The sequence below is a fragment of the Rhea pennata genome, chromosome 13, assembly GCF_028389875.1.
Source record: "Rhea pennata isolate bPtePen1 chromosome 13, bPtePen1.pri, whole genome shotgun sequence".
In the NCBI taxonomy this organism is placed as follows: Eukaryota; Metazoa; Chordata; class Aves; order Rheiformes; family Rheidae; genus Rhea; species Rhea pennata.
The window spans coordinates 2,563,233-2,581,189 of record NC_084675.1 but is presented as its reverse complement, the minus strand read 5'-3'; the positions used below and the strand labels follow the sequence as shown (position 1 = coordinate 2,581,189).

General features: G+C 43.1%; 1 protein-coding gene across 1 annotated transcript; it reads right to left on the bottom strand.

The window, feature by feature from the left end:
* Positions 1–638: 638 nt before the first annotated feature.
* On the bottom strand, positions 639–6,479 carry GINS3 (GINS complex subunit 3). The gene is made up of 3 exons (XM_062586760.1): positions 6,170–6,479; positions 5,320–5,553; positions 639–2,627 (listed from the first exon to the last, which is right to left on the bottom strand). The coding sequence occupies exons 1-3, from the start codon at positions 6,347–6,349 to the stop codon at positions 2,397–2,399; spliced, it is 645 nt and encodes a 214-aa protein (XP_062442744.1). The 5' UTR covers positions 6,350–6,479; the 3' UTR covers positions 639–2,396.
* Positions 6,480–17,957: the final 11,478 nt, after the last annotated feature.

Here is a 17,957-nt window from a genome sequence, read left to right as displayed (position 1 = left end):
GGAAACTGAAGAACTAGTGATTTTGGTTTTTATAAACCAATTAGATTTCGAAGCCACTTTCTCATTAAAATAATCCTTCTGTTGTAGATAACTGTTTTCGGTGACTCTTCCACATCCAAAATGCTTTTCATCGAAGATGGACTTAAGCTTACTTTCCTCACAGCTCAAGCAGTGAGCACAGCTTTGACTTGCGACTTAAAAGAGACTATGCTGCAGCACTTGAAGCAGCAAAGCACAAACACGGGTCAATTCCTGGCCACTACCCATTGCTATGCCATAAACTAGCCTAAAATTCCAAAGTCAGGATCACATGGAATCACCTCCATCCATCTCCCGTGTCAAAGATGCATATTTATAAGATCAATAGCTTATGTCAGCTTGGCATGTTGGATGTTATCTCCCACGACTTCAGCAAACTGCTATTACCCACACGGGGTAAGTCAGACAGGAACTACTTCTATGCTCACATGACTGCATGCACTTAGCTCCCAAATGTGTTACCTAAAAAGAGAAGAGGAATTATAGAAACAAGCCCAGATTATCCTTCCTGGCCTCAGTTCTGTAAAGGCCTGCACTCTCCTCTCCACGACAATTTTTCTGCTGCAGGGAGATTACCAACAGCAATTTACACGAAGAACTTCCCCTTATAAAATATTTATTCACAAAGAAATCCAGAAATGGAAAAATACACAAACACTTCATGAAAATGCATAGGCTATTATGTGCCATTAAGTCATTAAGCGCAGCAGCATTTGATCTTGCACATACTGGAAAAGCTTCGTCAGGCACAACTTCCAATGAGCCTCCTGTGGCAGGACAGCTGGCCCTGTGCTCCTCAGGCAGAAACGCCAAGGTGCTTTGGGATCCAACACCTGGGTCTCTCCCATAGCCTTCAGAGAGGGAAATTTCGCTCCTCTTTTCCAAGGAACACCCAGGCATGCTTTGTACTCGAGGTCCTTTACCCTGTTTGACATACCTGCTATCCAAATACATCTCCAGTTACAGTAACAGCTCCTAAAGATTTGGATATGAAATCCTGAATGTTTTGTTTCAGGTCCACTCCGCCCTTGCAGTGATTCCCAAAGAGGGAGCGCTCAGAACCACTGAGCCCCAGCCCCTCTTCTAAGTTATTCCTCCAGGGCCACCTTCTACAGATATTTGAAAACACCCCTAAAATGTTTAATATTTACTTTCAAAGAATGACCATTCTGTTGACCTCAGGAATTGCTTCCTGTCTCCCATTTATCCATTAAGATTTGCACAAAATCTAGACTTAAGGACAGCTACATCTATATAGGAAAATAACTACTGTGCTGTTTAGCAAGTTCCAATTCCAGTCGCATCCTTTGGCAGAAATGACACTTAGGGTGTTTTACTGATGGATCAGAAGGAAGGAAACAATTCATTTGCTCTGTCTCTTCATTATTAGCCCAAATTTCACAATCAGAATTTTGCAAGGGAAAACAGATGGCTCAGACTAATAACGGGGGACAGTTTCCATCAAAGTTGCTGCTTTTGATTCAGCCCAGACTGACACATTGTTACTTCCTGATGCTCCTCTGTAAAATGAGCTGAGGAGTTCAACACAGGCCCCACTGTAGAGTTGTCTCCATCACAAAAGCTGCCCACATCACATGAAAACACTCTCCCCTCCGGCGCAGAATCAAGGCACCCTGATGGGGCAGGCAAAAGGGAGGGAGAGAACAAGGCAGTATTTGAGACCTGCAAGGCAACTTCAATTGTTGCATGGATAAACAGAGGTTATTCTCTGCACTAATACTGCATGCAAAAACTGCCGAAACACAACAAACAGAATCCCTGAAGTCCAATGAAGAGTAGCTGCTACACCTCTATGTATAACTTTATGAGGAAAAATATATATATATATATATAGATATATATATCAGGGCAGTTTATACCACACTTTTTTTTTTCACATCACTGGGGTTCCCCAAAGAATGGGGAAAATTGAATAGCACTTCCCAGGAGGTTGGAATGCAAATGGCAAGATGAAATATAAGGAATTACACTTCTTTTTTCCCCATACAGATTTGGTACTGTAAGTATGAATTTGGAAGACTAATAAGTATTTATTACCCTTTCAGAAAAGCCTCGCATATTCTTTCAGCCACAGGGGAAACACTAGAACTGCAAATCCTCAGGAGTGATACAAGTAAGCTGTAAAGATATCCTGTGATGAAATCTATTACTTTTTTAATACACTTGCCATCTGCCTTTAAAAGTTTGCACTTGTCTAATCCAAAGATGATATACAGAAAAATTCCCATTAATGGGCAAGGAGTCTGGCCTTTCCCAAAGGCAACTCATCTTTCTTTTCTGTGCCAGAGTGTAGATCTCTCAGTGTCCCCCAGTGCAGCTTCATGTTCCTCAGGCTTTCAACCATCCATATCTGTGAACTTTCTCTTCCCATAGTTCTGAACCAGACTGGAAGCTGTGATTTGAGAAGCCTGTCCCTTCTCCCAGCACTGAAAGTCATTCAACCCTTTCTGGCCAGCTCGAAATAAGGCTCGCTCCAATTCATCCAGTCGAGCCACCAGTGCTGACGTGTCTTCGTTGTAGGCATTCTGAGAGGAGTCCATAATACGACGAAAACGGCTAATAAATGTCTAAAGAAGATAAGCAGAATTACTGACAGATAATACAAAGACTTCTCCAGTTCAGCTGCTAGAGACCTGAGCTTTTGAGACCAAAAAGACAAAGATGTAGGCCTTGACCCATCTGTTCACAACTAGGCAAAGACCTGTCAATGGCCAGCAAGGCTATTTGCTCATAGCACCTATAAACCCTGGACACAAAAAGCAGACCATTTCCTGCTTGAGTTACAATCTACTCCATCTCACTTCACAAGCAATCATTGGCTTTAGAAAAAAAGTTGCAAGAATCTCATGCCACACTGACTGCTGTACGAACACACAAGCTGCAACTTATGAACTGCCTGGAGGTTAAGCCAAAATTGTCACTGTAAAGAACGCAGAATGCTGATAAAATCTTAACCAGGAATCAAATTTTAAAAACTAAATCTACAACTATTTAATATCTTAAAAAGCTAAGCATTGAGACTCATATTTAAAGATTTTATTCCCAAAAGCAAAGATGAGGAAGACAAACAAGAGTTAACATTCCCTGGAGAATTTTGCTTCATTATTTCAGAAAAAGTTCAGAAACACCAGAATTGTAATAGTCTAGAGCCTTTACTTATTAGTTATAGCATATATATTCTACCACTCTCATTTTGCTTTTTGAGTACTTCACAAGCACTAAATAGTTATGCTTCATTCATGTCTTTTAATTCTAGTTCCTAAATATTTGTGTGGGGGAGGGTAATATTTTTTTCTTTTTTTGTCTTAGTAAAGCAAAAGCAGACCCTCACACATTTTGTTTTCTTTTTTTTCCTGACAACGTGTGACCTGTGCTAAAGTAGCTCTTTTCCCGAGGCATATATTAGCAGAAAGCCAAGGAAAGCTGTGGTCATCTTCTCCATACAGAAAGCAAGCTTTCAATGGAAAACGCCAAGAAAACATCAGTGCTTTAAAGCCTCTTTGCATTAGCCTTAAAAAAAAAAAAAAAAAAAGCCAGCAGCAATAGTCCTAGACTACTTAGAAAGCTGGCTAAAGAAATCTCAGAGCTGTTAGTGGTTATCTTTAAAAGCTCAAGGAGGACAGAAGAGGTCATAGAAGTCCAAAACGAGACAAAGATGTTATTTATCTTTTACAAGAGAAATGGGAGAGAGGGAGGGAGGAAGGAAGAGCCAGGGAATTATACATCCATCAACTTAGTATCAGTTCCTGGAAACATATTGGAACAATTAAACTATACATAAAATTCTGGAAGAAAATAAAGAGAACAACAACAGCCAACACAAATTTGTCAAGATTGAACTTCTACAGACCAACCTAATTTCTCATTATGGCACGATATTGAACCTTAAAAAGAGAAGAAAAGCAGCAAGTAGAAAGACGTCTGTCATGAGGCACATGCATAAGATATAGCTAAACCACTCTTTAGCTGAAAATATAGGGTGGGTAGAGACATTTATTGGTAACTTTTATCTGGAAGGGAAAAATATATTGAGTGGGGTTCTACATGGGTCTAACTGAAACCAAATACTATCTGGTATTTTTATTAATGAGCTTAATAACAGGATAGAGATTATGCTTATTAAGTTTGCCAACAACGTCAGAGAGGAGGAGGAAGAGGAAGAATGACTGCAAGCAAGCTTTAGGGGAGAACTATAATTCAGAATTATCCTGACAAGTTAAGAGATATGGTCTGAAAATAACAGGATGCAATTCCTCTGGGACTAGTGCAAGGTTTTATATTAAGGCAGAAATAACAAACTGTGCAAATACAGGATGAAGAATGATGGTCTGGGTATGCAATCTGTACTGTTTTACTGTGGGCCACAAGCTGAATGTGCATCAATGTCATGCTATTATGAAAAACCAGAATGCTACACTAGAACAAAGAAAGTGCAGCATGGCCGAGCAAATTCACAAAGTAACCTTTTTTGTTTTCATCAGTACAAGGCAAGGCTGAAGCAGGAGAATAAACGCTGTTCAGAGCACTGTACTTCAAAGTAGATGCTGGAAAGCAGATCAACTGGAAAGACTCCAGGAATGCACAATAAGGACAAGCAGCATCTAGAAAGCATGACCCACAATGAGATACTGAATGAATTGGGACCATTTATTCCAGCACAGAGAAAAACCAGGATTGGAAACACAGTGTTCAAATACATAAAAGCCTACTGCAGGAAGGAAGGGAATAATTTGTTCACTGTGTTTACTCTGGATGGAACAAATAGAACAGAGCTTATATTGGGGCAAAGGAGATTTAGTTTAGACAATAGGGGAAATCTTCTAAGACTAGAATAGTGAAGCACTGAAACAAGATTGCCTAGGGAGGTTGTGAAGTCTCTCATCATTAGAGAGCTTTAAAAACAGGTTAGATAAATAGAAGTAATACAGGGTGAATTCACTCTACTTTGTAGCCATGGCACAGACTAAATAATCTCACATCTTCTCTAGTCCTCTTTTGTTGTATGAAATACTGTATTTACAATAGAAAATTTCAAGCTAAAACTCCACTCCTGGATGCATGCTTGGGGCTCCCATCGACTGCACCAGGCTCTGTATATGACAAAAAGGATCATATAGCTTGATCTGGAAATCCTCACTCAAGCCAAAAGTCACCTGGATTAAAACAGGGTATTTTTCCTGGGTATTGCAGAGCAGTTGGGAACAAGAACAAGAGGGAAAAGCATCAAATGAAATTCCAAGACTTCATTTAGTTACTTGCCTGCAAGATAGTCTGAGCTATCTCAGGATTCTCTGGGTTCTCAAAGTTCAGGAGCTGGGAGCCAAATCCGTAGTAGTATGGCCCCATTTTATGCAGATCAACCACGTTGGCATCAGCACTGAACACTGTCCTCCAGGCTTCCTTATAAATCTTTGGCAGTTCCATGGAAATTATTCTTCTCTTGCTGTCATGTAAGCCTTTAGCAAGCCAGAGAGGTATTTCCAGCTTTGATCCCTGCGTAAATATGACAAACAGAAGTAGTCCTCCCCAGGAAAACATGTATAAAGCAACCCCTGAGCTTTACTTTAATAATGAAGAATCCAGTATTACGGAAAGCTTGCAAACCGGGCGTACGGGCCAGGCAACGATTCCACCAGAGTCCAAAGCAAGAATGCTGGGGGGGAATCAATACCTCCTAGGGTTCTCGCCTCTTTCTAACACTTCAGGGAAGTAAAACTCCAAGATGTTTAAGACGCGAAGAGAAACTCTAGCCACGTCAATGGGCTCCGAGGCCCGCTCCGTGCAGACACAGGACGTGCCAGACGGGCGCTTTCTTCCTTTACAGCGTCTCCTCCGATTTCACCAAGCACCTCAAGGGCCCCATGCTGCGACCAGAGCAGGGCACAGGCTTCTGTACCAAAACCACACGCAGCCCGGGGCACCGGACTGCAAAGCCAGCGCGGCCGATTCCCGGTCTAACGAGGGGCAGAGGGGGAACCCGCCGCAGCCCGGGGGGGCGGCGCCTACAGCTCCCAGCGTGCCCCGCGCCGCCGCACAGGCGCCCGCCCCGCCCGCGCCCCGCGGTGGCTGCTGGGAGCTGTAGTTCCCGCTGCCCTCGCCCGATGGTTACCTCCAGGATGGAGTCGCCCGAGCCGGCGCCGGCCGCTTGGCCCAGCGCGAAGGCCAGGCGGGGCAAGTTGCTCTCGGCGCGGCCCGGCAGCTTCTCCTGCGACATGAGGATGTCGTCCAGCGACAGGAAGTTCTCCTCGGGGCCCAGCCCGGGGCCCACGGGGAAATACGCCTCAGACATGACGGGACGAGCGAGCGCCGAAACGGCTCGAGCCGCGGCGCAGCACTCGCCGCGCGGCTCCCGGGCTCGCCGACAGGGCCTATCAGCTGCGGCCAGACAGCGCGCCCCGGCGCATGCGTGCTGGGGACTCCCGCCCATGGCCCTCAGGAGACAGGAGCAATCGATTGACGACCGCAGGATGGACACCGATAGCCGCCGCCGAGCCGGCTCCAGGGGAGGGGTCGCGGCGGTGCGGCCCGTGCCCGTGCCCGACCCCGCACCGGGAGAGCTCAGAGCACGGTGCTCCCCGCCCCGCCCCGCGCTGTCGCGCGCCCCTCGCGCCGGGGCGCCTGCGGGGGCCGGGGGAAGGGCGGGCTCCGAACGCGGGCGGCGGGGCGGGGCGGCCGGTAACCGCCGGCGGGACGTTGGGCAACGGCAGGCGGAGCATGTCAGGGCGGGGGCGCCCGGTGAGTAACGGGGTGGGGGGACAGACGAGCCCGCCGGCGCTCCGCCCCCCCCCCGCCTGCTCCGTCCCAGGCCCCGCCCCACGCTAGGTGGCCCCGCCCCCTTCCCCTCCGCCACGGGCACAGTCCGCCCCCCTGAGGCGAGGCCCCGCCCCCCGGCGGCCATAGCTGTGCCCCTCACGGACGCGGCCCCGCCCCCTTCCCCTCCGCCACGGGCACAGTCCGCCCCCCTGAGGCGAGGCCCCGCCCCCCGGCGGCCATAGCTGTGCCCCTCACGGGCGCGGCCCCCCGCGGCTCCCTGTCCTCCCCGGCCCCCTGGGGTCCTACCTAGCTGTGGAAGAGCAGCGCAGGGGGGTGGGGTTTTTTTTTGCTGGGGGGGGGCAGCCCCTTCGTCCTCCCTGGCGTCTCAGGACGCGGCTCGCCCCGGGGAGGGCGCGGTGCCCCCCAGGCTCACGGCCGGGCCTTGCTAAGCGGGCAGAAGTAGGCGTTGATGAGCTGTGTGTGTCACGGATCTCGTTACTCAGCCGCTCTCCAAGAGAGGCTGAATATTAGGCCTGCATCCAAAAATAATTTATATTGAGTGATAGGAAGAAAGTAACGAAGTCACGCTGCCATGGTGGAGTCAAATACTCTGGGCTGAACTCTGATCTTGCCTGCGTAAGCATAAAGCCGGTGTTACCCGCTGGTTTCATCTGAATTTTACTTCCAATATGTACTGAAGTAGCAGACCCAAATCTGACCTCGTGCTTTCTTTTTGATCATTTTTTAACTGTTCAAAAAGTTCATCGTGTTAAAATTGTCTTGCTATGCCCTGAGTCGTGCATGCTGAAAATGCAACATGCACGATGATTACAAAGTCACGGCATTTAAATCACCTGGCAAATACTTCAGTTTTTGCCTCAGATTGTGTTTAGCATGCTTGGCACAGGAAGAAAAGCAAGCAATTGGGCAGGATTGAGACTCCGAGACCTGACAATGTCCCTGAAAAATAATGACAGAGTTATTTATAGAGGTTTTGATGATTTGTTTAAAGACATTTTCAGTACATGACTAAGGCATAAGACGATGTCTCTTCGGTTATCTTTTAATTCTTGTGACCTCACAGCCTTCTCCGTGCTGTTGTTTGCTTAAGCTGGATCCATTGTAATTTGATTTTTTTTCTGTCTTCATTAATTAGCACACTGGTACTTTAATATCTCGCTCAAAGTCATAGCCATGCAAAAACAATCAAATTTGCACCAGTTTATTGAATCTCGCACTATTTTATTTTGTACAAAGAGAATAGCCTTGCAAGAAAAACAAAGCACAAGCTGTGGCAGCTGAGACTTTAGGATGGTGTACTTGCATCATTTACACATCTCTTAGGTATCATGGCAATATATGCTATAAAAATGTAGGCAGCTAGCAATGAAACAGCAGGTTTTTGTGAACTGCAGCATGCTGGATTTGTGAAAATCTATGTGCTGCTGATTTGTGAGACAAATAGCAAGAGATAGGGACCAAGGAGCAGAAGAAATCTATGCACATGTATATGTAAATGTGACACCCACACATTGCCAATTTTGCAGTGTCCCCTTTTCCTGTTAATAACGAACCTGAAATCTTGACAACTGCTGTAAGACAGCTGTGTGCTCCTGAAAAGAGAGTTTGTGTAAAAGGTCATTTGTAGTAAGACACTGAATTTTCATGTATGGTACTAAAAACAGATGTTATATTGCAGGTAGCGGTTTTAACTATTGCCCTGTTTTTTTTTTTCAATGAGAGAAGAAATCTTTCTTTTCAGAAAAGAAATATTTCTGTCCTTGCACATTTTCCAAATCAATTACAGAACAATTTCCAAAAGCTTTTTCTAAAGGACAGTTCTGATAAAATTATAATTTGCTGATTTGAAATAACAAAGATATTCCCTGATTCCTTTGGTTGAAGGAGCAAAACTGTGCTAAATATGAAAGCTTGTACTGTGAGTGAGAAGAAAGAGCTATACAACTGGAATAAGCTCTTTTTCTAGGATGCAGAAGTAAGATGTCTACAAGAAGACGAAAGAAAGCTACTCTTTTTCTATGTCCTGAGATGCCTCAGCCTGTAGCGTGTGATACTGAAGTAAGGCATGAAGACCCAGAGAGACTAAGGTATTGGGCAAACTTGAAGGAGGATCTCAAAGGGGAAGATCTTTGCGCTCATTTTAAAATCAGTTGATGAGTTGTCCCATGTGAATTTTAAAGAACGATGGGTTTGGCAGGCAAATGTCTCCCCTTTTTGCACTGTAAGTTTGCCTTCCCATCCTGAGAAAGGTATAGGCAAGTTCTTATCCTTGAACACTTGTGAGTGAATTTTAATTTTAAAATATGCATAATCAATCCAACATCCCAAACCATTTTATGTTTTAATAAATCTGATTTCAAGATCTCTCTGAAAGAAAGGGAATGGCTTCTTTCCTAACGGACCCTGCTTGTACTTTGCATATTTATATGCTGGAGGCCTCATTCTCCTCCTGCATTTGTAGCTTTGAAGAGACCAGAATCATTCAATAAGCAGACTAGAGAAAGGGGCAAAATGTGCTTCTTAGCACCTTGAAGAAAGTGAAAAGGATGTTGAGGGAAGGTGGTGGAGGAGGGAGGGAGGTGGTGAGGGAAGGTAGATGCCAAAAACTGAGGATAACAGCGGAAAACACTACTGAAGTGGTGGCTATGATAGGTAGAACCCAAATCACTTCCAGATATGGCAGATAAATTGAGGGGAGGGAAAAGTGCAGGAAAGAAAAAAACCTAGAAAGCAAAGGACTGCAGCTGTGTCCCAGCTATGGACTTCTTAAATCTCAAATATCAGGAAATTCAGCCTATTTAATGTCTCAGATAAGCTCAGGGAAGCAAAACTGTACTACCTGCTGCTTCTGGAGACTTGCGTTTGATCAGAGCAGGCTGATGTGTATGATACGGATGTCGCAGTTGCTGCGATGCGATGTGACAGCATGTGTATGTGGTGTTATGACAGTGTCAGCTGGTGCTGCTGTCTTGGGTAATTTAAGTGACATTAAATACATGAAGTGACACAACTGAGGAAGCTGCAGGATATTGATGGCAGTGCTGGGGCAGGCGTTAGAGCAGGAGGTGCCTCTTCCTGCCATCTCTCCTCACCTTACTTTTTAAAATCAAAGAGAGGAAATGTCAATCTCAGCAGCGCAAAGTCGGAAACTGAGCCTGCTTTTCTTCTCATTTAGAGTCTCAAGTCCCACATAGGATTATAGCACGACTCGCTTTTATTATTTGTGTTTGTTATCAAGCAGTTAGAAACAATGTCAGGGGTCCTGGCTGTCTTCATGTCTTTAAATGAGACCACTGACTTCAGTGGAGCCAGGATCCTGGCCGAAAGCTTCCCGAGTCCGCAAGGACCACTCAGGCATGTTTCACAGTGTGGGGCTAAGGGAAGGCAACATATTGCACCATGTATCCTTCGCCTGCGTTTCTGGCTTCTCTGAGATGGCTTGGATCCTTCCTTTTCCTCCTTGGAATTTCAACTCATAAGAACAAATTTGCATTTCCTAATCAGTTAACTTGCCTGGCAGTGGGATTTCTTCTTTGTAAGTAATGCCATACTGTGTTTTCGATAAAAGCTTTTGCAACCCCTTTGTTGTGCAAATATGGACCTATAACTCTAATAAACCTATTGGCTCTGCTAGGATTACCTATAAGAGCGTTAAGTGCTACGTCATATGAATAAACACTGCTGTCTAGCAGACAGATTCTGCAGTCTAGTAGCAATTTTTTTTTTGAAGGAAAAGGCGAAGCAGCACAAGTCACCGGATAAGCCGAGGAATAATCACCTTCCCATTCATTTTATCTGCAAATGGGAGAGGTTTGGCAATGTTATTAATGATCTACCGTGGTCAGATGTCCATCTCAAAGTATCATGTCTTTCCATGTGGAGGAAGGGAGGAGAATCACATCACGTTTTGCAGATAAGAGAACAGCCACCAAGAAGGGGAAGGGGTTTAGGGTTACCAAGCACCCTGTGGGAAGGCAAAAGTAGAACTTAGTTTCCCAGTTTCTAGTTAGCGTTTCTTGGACAGAAGGTAGCAACCTCAGCAGTGTCTCTGGCTGGCCTGTAAAATTAATTTCAAACTCTTTAAAGTACCTACTGAAAAGGAACATTAAAGTGATAAGCTAAACCAGATGTTATAGTTCATATTGCAAACAGCATTTTTAATAACCAAAGTGAAAATAAAATCATTTCTAGAACTCTTCAATATTTTTTCCCAGCTGTCATTCACTGTGTGAATCTCTGTTATCATGTGGGAGTGGATTCAACAATTTCCAAGGCATTTTTAACTGGTCTGTAGTTCTGCTGGTAAGTGGAAAGTCACAACTAGGTCAGTAGCAGGCATCTGATGAAGGTTTCTTATTTAAGAAGTGGTGCCATGCAGCTAAAACCTTTTATGATTTAAATGGGAATACTGGCAAATTTTTTTGGTGCATCTCACATAAGCTCTTGCATTTGGAGTTCCCAGGGTGCCAGTTTACTATTCTTTTGGTTTAGAAATGGGGAGAAGTGGTAATTTTAATAATTGTCTTCAGTAAGTAATTAAGGGAATTGCTGATAAGCTCACAGGATTGTATTTCTGCGGTAGATTCCAAAAGGGTAAGATTTCTCAAGCTTTTCGTGTCCTGGGATGACTGTAGTGATATGAGTAGGAAACTGCCATGATCGGATGAAAGAAAAAGATCTACTGTATTTGGTTTTGAGAGGGAGACCTTGTCCTACCTGTAAAGTAGTTCTGCTCAAGCAATCAAGGAAAGCATAGGGGCCTTTCCATAATGTAAAACATTAAACATCAGCAGTTTCCGTATTGTAATGCCTTTTTATTATCCTTTTTGCCTTTTTGTTACATTTTTTGTTATGTCAAAATATCGTAGGGAGCTGTTGGAAATTATGCTTTTCCTACTAAGTTGCTTGGTCTCCAACTCCATCCAGCACAGTTATACCTGATGCTCAAAGCTGAGACACTAAATCCATAGGATCTAATGAATCAGTTCTCATTTTTGCAGAGAAGAAAGCAACTGTTTTTAAGAAATTACATAAAAATTAGAGGCTGATGATCTGTTTTAAAGAGAGGATAGGAAGGGGGTTTTGCTATATGAGCTTCACGTTCTAAATGAAATAATATATATTACTTTTTTCTGAACTACCCAGGGTATGTCTAGTAAAAGCAAACTGGGGTGGTAAAATTTGCAGAGACCTTTTAACCTGTTTTTAAAAAGTTTTTGTTTTTGCAGACTAGAATAAGCAATTATGATAGAGATTTTAAATGTATTCTGTATATATCATGGTAATCTGTTTCTTCGTTCTAGGTCCTCACTCATATTCACATGAGTCTGGAGAATTTTATCAAGTAAGTGAATTACTGAAAAAAGCATTTTTACTTATTTCTTGGAATCTAGAATAAGAGCTTGAATTCTGAGTTGCAGGGAGAGTAGGTTTATATCAACTCATTCTGTGTTTAACCAGTAATAACAAAAAAAAAAAAAAATTAGTTACCAGGTTTTTCACTAGTTGCATTCATTATTTCTTGCGTCTGTATTTTTTTTTCTTTTTCTCCTCATTATGCTCCATGTTGTCTAAACCAATGACTCAGGATCACTAGCTGGAGAAAATGGCACAGCGGTCTGAACCTCATGCTTCCAGTTGCTTGTGCTTTTTCACCCGTGGTAGTCATGGGCATGGTTCCAGCCCTTCATCCATCAGCAGTAACTAAGCAGAATCTGCCGTTTCTCAGAGTCCTTAGAAAGGGAGGCTGGCTTCGCTTTGCCAGAGCATCAATGCTCCCATGGCGCCTGACTGTAGGTCTGGCTTGCTGCCTTTGGCCAGCAGAATTTCTGAGTACCTAATGTCCAAATGCCTCCTCGCTGCTGCAATCTGCATTTCTGGGCTGTGAATGTCTGCTCAGGCTGTCCCACATTTTTCAGGCGCACTGGAATGGAAAAAGATCCAAGCAATTCCTTCTCTGACCATGTATGGGAAGTGCTGTCTAACAGCACCTGCTGGAGCACACTGCATCATGTCAAAAAAGTACAGAATCTTCTCCAGAGCCAGTAAAGAATTTTTTGGCTCCCTCAGTATAGAAAATGCTATAGAAATGCTGGTCTTAACTGCGTTATAGAAATGTAGATCTTCTTGCTGGTACTACTCAAACCTAATTAGTGGATTAACACCAATACCTACCGAGAATTTGGCCCATAAAATGTGATTATAGTCAGAATTTGCTCACCAGAAATTCTGTGCACCAGTGGCAAAGATTGTTAGTACAGTAACAGGAGAGCACACAAAGCAAGCCGCCTCTGAGCCTAGGAGGAGCGGAGCAGAACGGTTTCTTGCTTTCATTCCTGGTGTCTTTGGGGAGCAGGGAGGCAGCTAGTGGGAATGAGAGAAAACCAGACCACCGAAGAGATGGGCTGATAGCAGCGTCTTCCGAGCTGCTGAAAGGATGTTCAGGGAGTCCTGTGGAATCCACAATTTCTAGCCACTATCTCTTGCCGAAGCGAGGAGGCAGTGGGAGCTTGAGAAGAGTGTAAAGAGGATTTTGATATTAACCCTTTGAGTCTAAAGCTTAAGGGGATACTGCTCTTCATTCTGAACTTCCCAGCTAGGAGAAGTTCTGTGATTCAAGGTGTAGGGGAATGAGAGGAGGAGACAAGACAGGCATCTGCTGACAGTCTGATTAGTTGAATGGCTCTGTAGTTCTGAGAACATCTCATTGTAGTTTATCTTCAAATCTGACTGCCTTTCTCTTTCAGATATGGACTGCTCTTCGATCCTATAAAGATCATTTCCGTTTTTGTGAAAGACCCCTACAAGTGGCCAGCAATATATCTCATTGCCGGTAAGCTGACAATGTAAAAGTGTCAGCAGCCAAATATGCAAGAGTATTACATTTAAAGTTGACAAAACCTTGTGAGTTATTTTAAAAGCAATTTCTTTTTCCTCTGGACTTTCTGGCTTGTACTCAGTGCCAGGTTTTATCACACAAACCCAGATGTGGATTTTTAGGTTTTTAATCTCTGCTAGGAAAGACTGTATACCTTTTGATTTTCTCATTTTCTTATAATCCTATATTTACAAGCAGAGCTAGTAAAACAGCAAAAAAGCACATTCAGTAAGGAAGGTTTGGCAAACCCAAAGTAATCTCATTGAGATGAGTGATATTTTTAGACCCTTATTTTCATAATACAAACTTCAAAAATCTATCTCCTTCTCACAGTCTCTCAGGATCAAATATCTCAATGGCATAAATAGATGTAAATCCACTGAAAAAAGTGCAGTTGCATCCATTCACCAATGGTGATTTTTTGTTGATAGTGTCTTTTAATATCACAATTAGCAGTCCTTAAAGAAAATGAAACCTCCTTTGATCAGTGCTTCAATGCAAATGCTTTTATTCTGTTTTCTTCCAAACTTCCATCTCCATCATAGATTATCTGAGTGCTTTTCATGAGTGCATTAAGTAATGTGTTGTGTACACTCCAGCCTTTCTCTTATGTCCTCTCCAAGAAGAGACTTGTATGCAGTACAGGGAGTTGTTTTTCTAAGGCTTCATTTTTGAATGTCCACACTTCTACAGTTCTCTAGCAGAGATGGCAGACTGGAGGAGAATAATTTTTACTTCATTTGGGGTTTGTAATGGCCTGTGGTTTTCTTAGAGAGCTCAGTCCACAGACTGAGGGTCAGATTCACAGCAGTTTTCAGGTGCCCAAGTCTATCAGGAGGTAATATCAATGGGAAGTGATGTGCCAAAGAGGGACTTTGCAGCTCTGTCTCTATGGCTAGCTGGTTTCCTGTATGGATGAGCTTTGTTTATGTGATAGAAAAATCCAGTTTATTCCAGACAGAATCATGTTTTTGATTCCAAACTGAGTCAAGATGATGAGAATCTTAGCCAGGTGAGACCTATTGGGTTGTCTCTGAAGAAGCAGATGTTAGAATGACTGTTGAATTGGGATTTTTCTGGGAACTTCTTGCTACACATAGCAGTTTGCTGCCCCTTTTCCATCAAGTGTGGAAACACAGAGTTGGTTAGCACATCTGAAATGTTGATGATTTGAAATGTGTGGGTTAAACCCTAAAGATAAAGATACAATACAACTACCTAAAATTGCAGCAGGTTGTTTATAACATCCTTGCACTCAAGTCTGTTTTAGCTTTGAACGTTAGAAATAATTTTATTATAGAACACCAGAAAATAGACACTTAGCTAGTGCTCTTAATAAATATTATTCATCTGGTTTCCTTGAATGAGGTTATGTTTTTACTGCTGCAGGTTCTTCCACTTTTAAATGTTCACTTGCATTCAATTTCCTTTCTTATAATTAGCCGAGGAGGTAGGGGCATGATCACTGTTTGCTCTGACTGCCCAGACCAAAACATCTAGCTATTTCTGCAAAGCTAATTAGAACCAATGCATTTAAATTATCACTAGACTTCAGAGTTAATCTCTCATGGAGATGAATGAGAACAGATTGTATCCCTTTTAGTGCTGAAATACACCTACAAGCCCTCACAGGCTCTTCAGAAGCCACAGATATGGTGTTGATCGCTTCCATAATTCAACAGGATGGTGCAGAAGAGTTTGAAGGGTCACTCCAGGGCTCTACAGACAACTCTGCGGAAGCAGTTTAAAACTGTAGATTCATACATATTCACTGTCCAGCTTTTTTATCTGATGCTGCTGCATGCTACCTCACCCACACAAGGACCTTTCGGAGAGACCCCGTCCTCCCCAGTAGGATGGCTTAGCAGCTGGCCTTGAATGCACTTCGTCCTACTTGCAGTCTCGTCACTTCAGTGAGTCAGTTTGAGGCAGCCTCTCCATGGTTCATGGTCTCGGAAACTTCAGCTCTATAAATGCAAGTCCCATTTTGTAGAGGTTTGGTGATCCCCAAAAAAGCGTTAGCTTACCGTTGCTGCTAGCAAGTTCGGTCCAGCACAGCCTCTGAGCATACATACCAGTGGTGTCTTTAATAGAGGTATTTCTTAATGTTTTATTATTTCTTTTTCTTGCAGCTTCTGTTTTACTTGCACTTCCTGCAGTTTTTATAGAAAGGTATTTAAAAAAAGTAAGTGAACTGATTCTTTTGTGATTATTCTCGCTCTTTGTATTGATGGATCTTTCTAGCAAAATCCATCCTTTTAATCTGACTCCTTGCTACATATACACTAGGGGAAATGAGATGCCTGCAAGCCATAATATTGTAAAGAACATAAATATTGCAGTGAGAAAGATCAGCTTCTTACATTCATTTGGAAATTAGGATCTAAATTTAGATTTATACTCAGTGAAAAGGGTTTTGTGGCCTCAGTTTTGATAGTTGTTTCAATCTAAAACTACCGTAGGGGCTACTGCAATGAGCAGCTTTTGATTTGGAGCCATGGACTGAATGATGTGTTAGAAGCTAGACCTAGTAGAAACGCATGGCAGAAAATCTCTGCATGCCTGACTTTGTTCTCTGTCCAGCCCTTCAGTGAGCTCTCCATTTTACCAGATCCCTCCTGATCTAGAGCATGTTATTCGTAAGGCCAAACTGCCCCTGGACAATGTAATAACACACCATTCGTGTCCTTTGTAGGTTCGTGGCTCTGGATGCATAGGTTTGGCGTTGCAGACTCTTAACTTGCTTTCACTGGTAGCATTCCCTGCTGTGATGGTTTATAGAATGAAAGCCATAACTCCAGGTGAGAGATTTATCTGGGGTTACAAGCGTTACCTTGGCTTACCCTCAGCCCAGCAGTAAATGGCAATATGTCCCACAACTGATGTGACTGTCAGTATTGAAGAAGGGCTGCCCAGTATAAAATACTATGTTTAGCACTTGTAATTAAAAAAAACATTTAAAAGTATATAGGGCAGACTTGTTAACCAGTCCTATGTTGCTTATGAGCAGGTCTTATGCAGCTTGCAGAGCATAAGCGGTCAATTTTAGAGGGCATTCTGTGCTAAGTGCAATATTCTCTGGCCCCTTTGTATATGCGTGTAGCTAGCATCGGGGAAAATGGTAATGAGTTTGCATACCAAGGAGATATTAAATCCCAATTCCCCTTCAGTAATGTATAATGTCAACAGAAGCCTTTGATGAATATCGCCTCCTCTTAATTAGATGCTTGAGCAGGAGATTATTAATCCATTTGTCTCAGATTCTAATTGTACCATGAATTGCTTGCTGTTTTATGCGTCAGTTTATGATCATAATTATCTTCCTGGAACCTTTAAAGAGCCATATTCATAAATGAAAATATTTTTGGAAGCGTGATTCATTGTGTTCTTATTTGTATTCCTTTCCTCAATATGCATGTTTGTAAATATTCTGAAAGCCTTGCTCTATCAGCCAAGGGTATCCTACAACAAAATTCAGGAATTGCAGCTATATGTCATTTCCACAGTAGTGACATCTGACATTTAAAAACATGTTTTGGCACTGCTGAGGGGAACTGGCTGATTATCATGGCCAAAGCTGCTCTTTATATACCAGAGTTAGAGAGTGGGCATGATTTGGGGACCTGCCAGCTTTCAAATGCATCTTAAACTATAAGCTTAGCTTGTGACACTAATGAGCCTATAGATCTGGAAATTAGTCCTAGGAGATTCAGAGCAAGCCAATAAATTTGCTAAAAGAGCGTGTAGTTGCCTAGATGACATATATTTGCCTGGATACAGCTGAGGATTCTTTTGACAAATATCCACATCGCCAGCAAATACTTTTTTTCCTTTGATCGCACTAAATTGGCCTAGTTGGCTGTTCATGGTGAATACTGCAATAGCTCCATCTACTGAAACAACTCATAAATCACCGGCGACTTCATAAAAATGCAGCAAATTATATTCCTCCTCCTCTCTTCTAAGCTATTAGTGCCCCACTGTGTTTCTATCTTTAGGATGGTCTATTTAAGAATAGACTAAGCAGGCCATATTAAAGTCTCTCTGGGTGTATGTGTGCCCACACAAAGAGAGGGAGGGGGACCAGCAGACATGTGGGTGCCATTCAGTGAAGTGAAATAATGAATGACAGTAAAGGAAGTCATCTTCTCAGAATGGCCTTGTTTTTGTATAGCCTGCTGTACAGGGTCTGCTGCATGCAAGCGAAGATGTCATGGTTCCTCTCTCTCACAGCTGAAAGGTTTCG

What these genes read in the sequence shown, in the direction of transcription:
- GINS3 (XM_062586760.1), bottom strand. Translation starts at nt 6,349, where the DNA reads ATGTCTGAGGCGTATTTCCCCGTGGGCCCCGGGCTGGGCCCCGAGGAG. An exon ending in CGGGCGACTCCATCCTGGAG is followed by an intron (nt 5,554 to 6,169) that starts GTAACCATCGGG and finishes ATATTTACGCAG; the next exon opens with GGATCAAAGCTGGAAATACC. An exon ending in TAGCTCAGACTATCTTGCAG is followed by an intron (nt 2,628 to 5,319) that starts GCAAGTAACTAA and finishes TATCTTCTTTAG; the next exon opens with ACATTTATTAGCCGTTTTCG.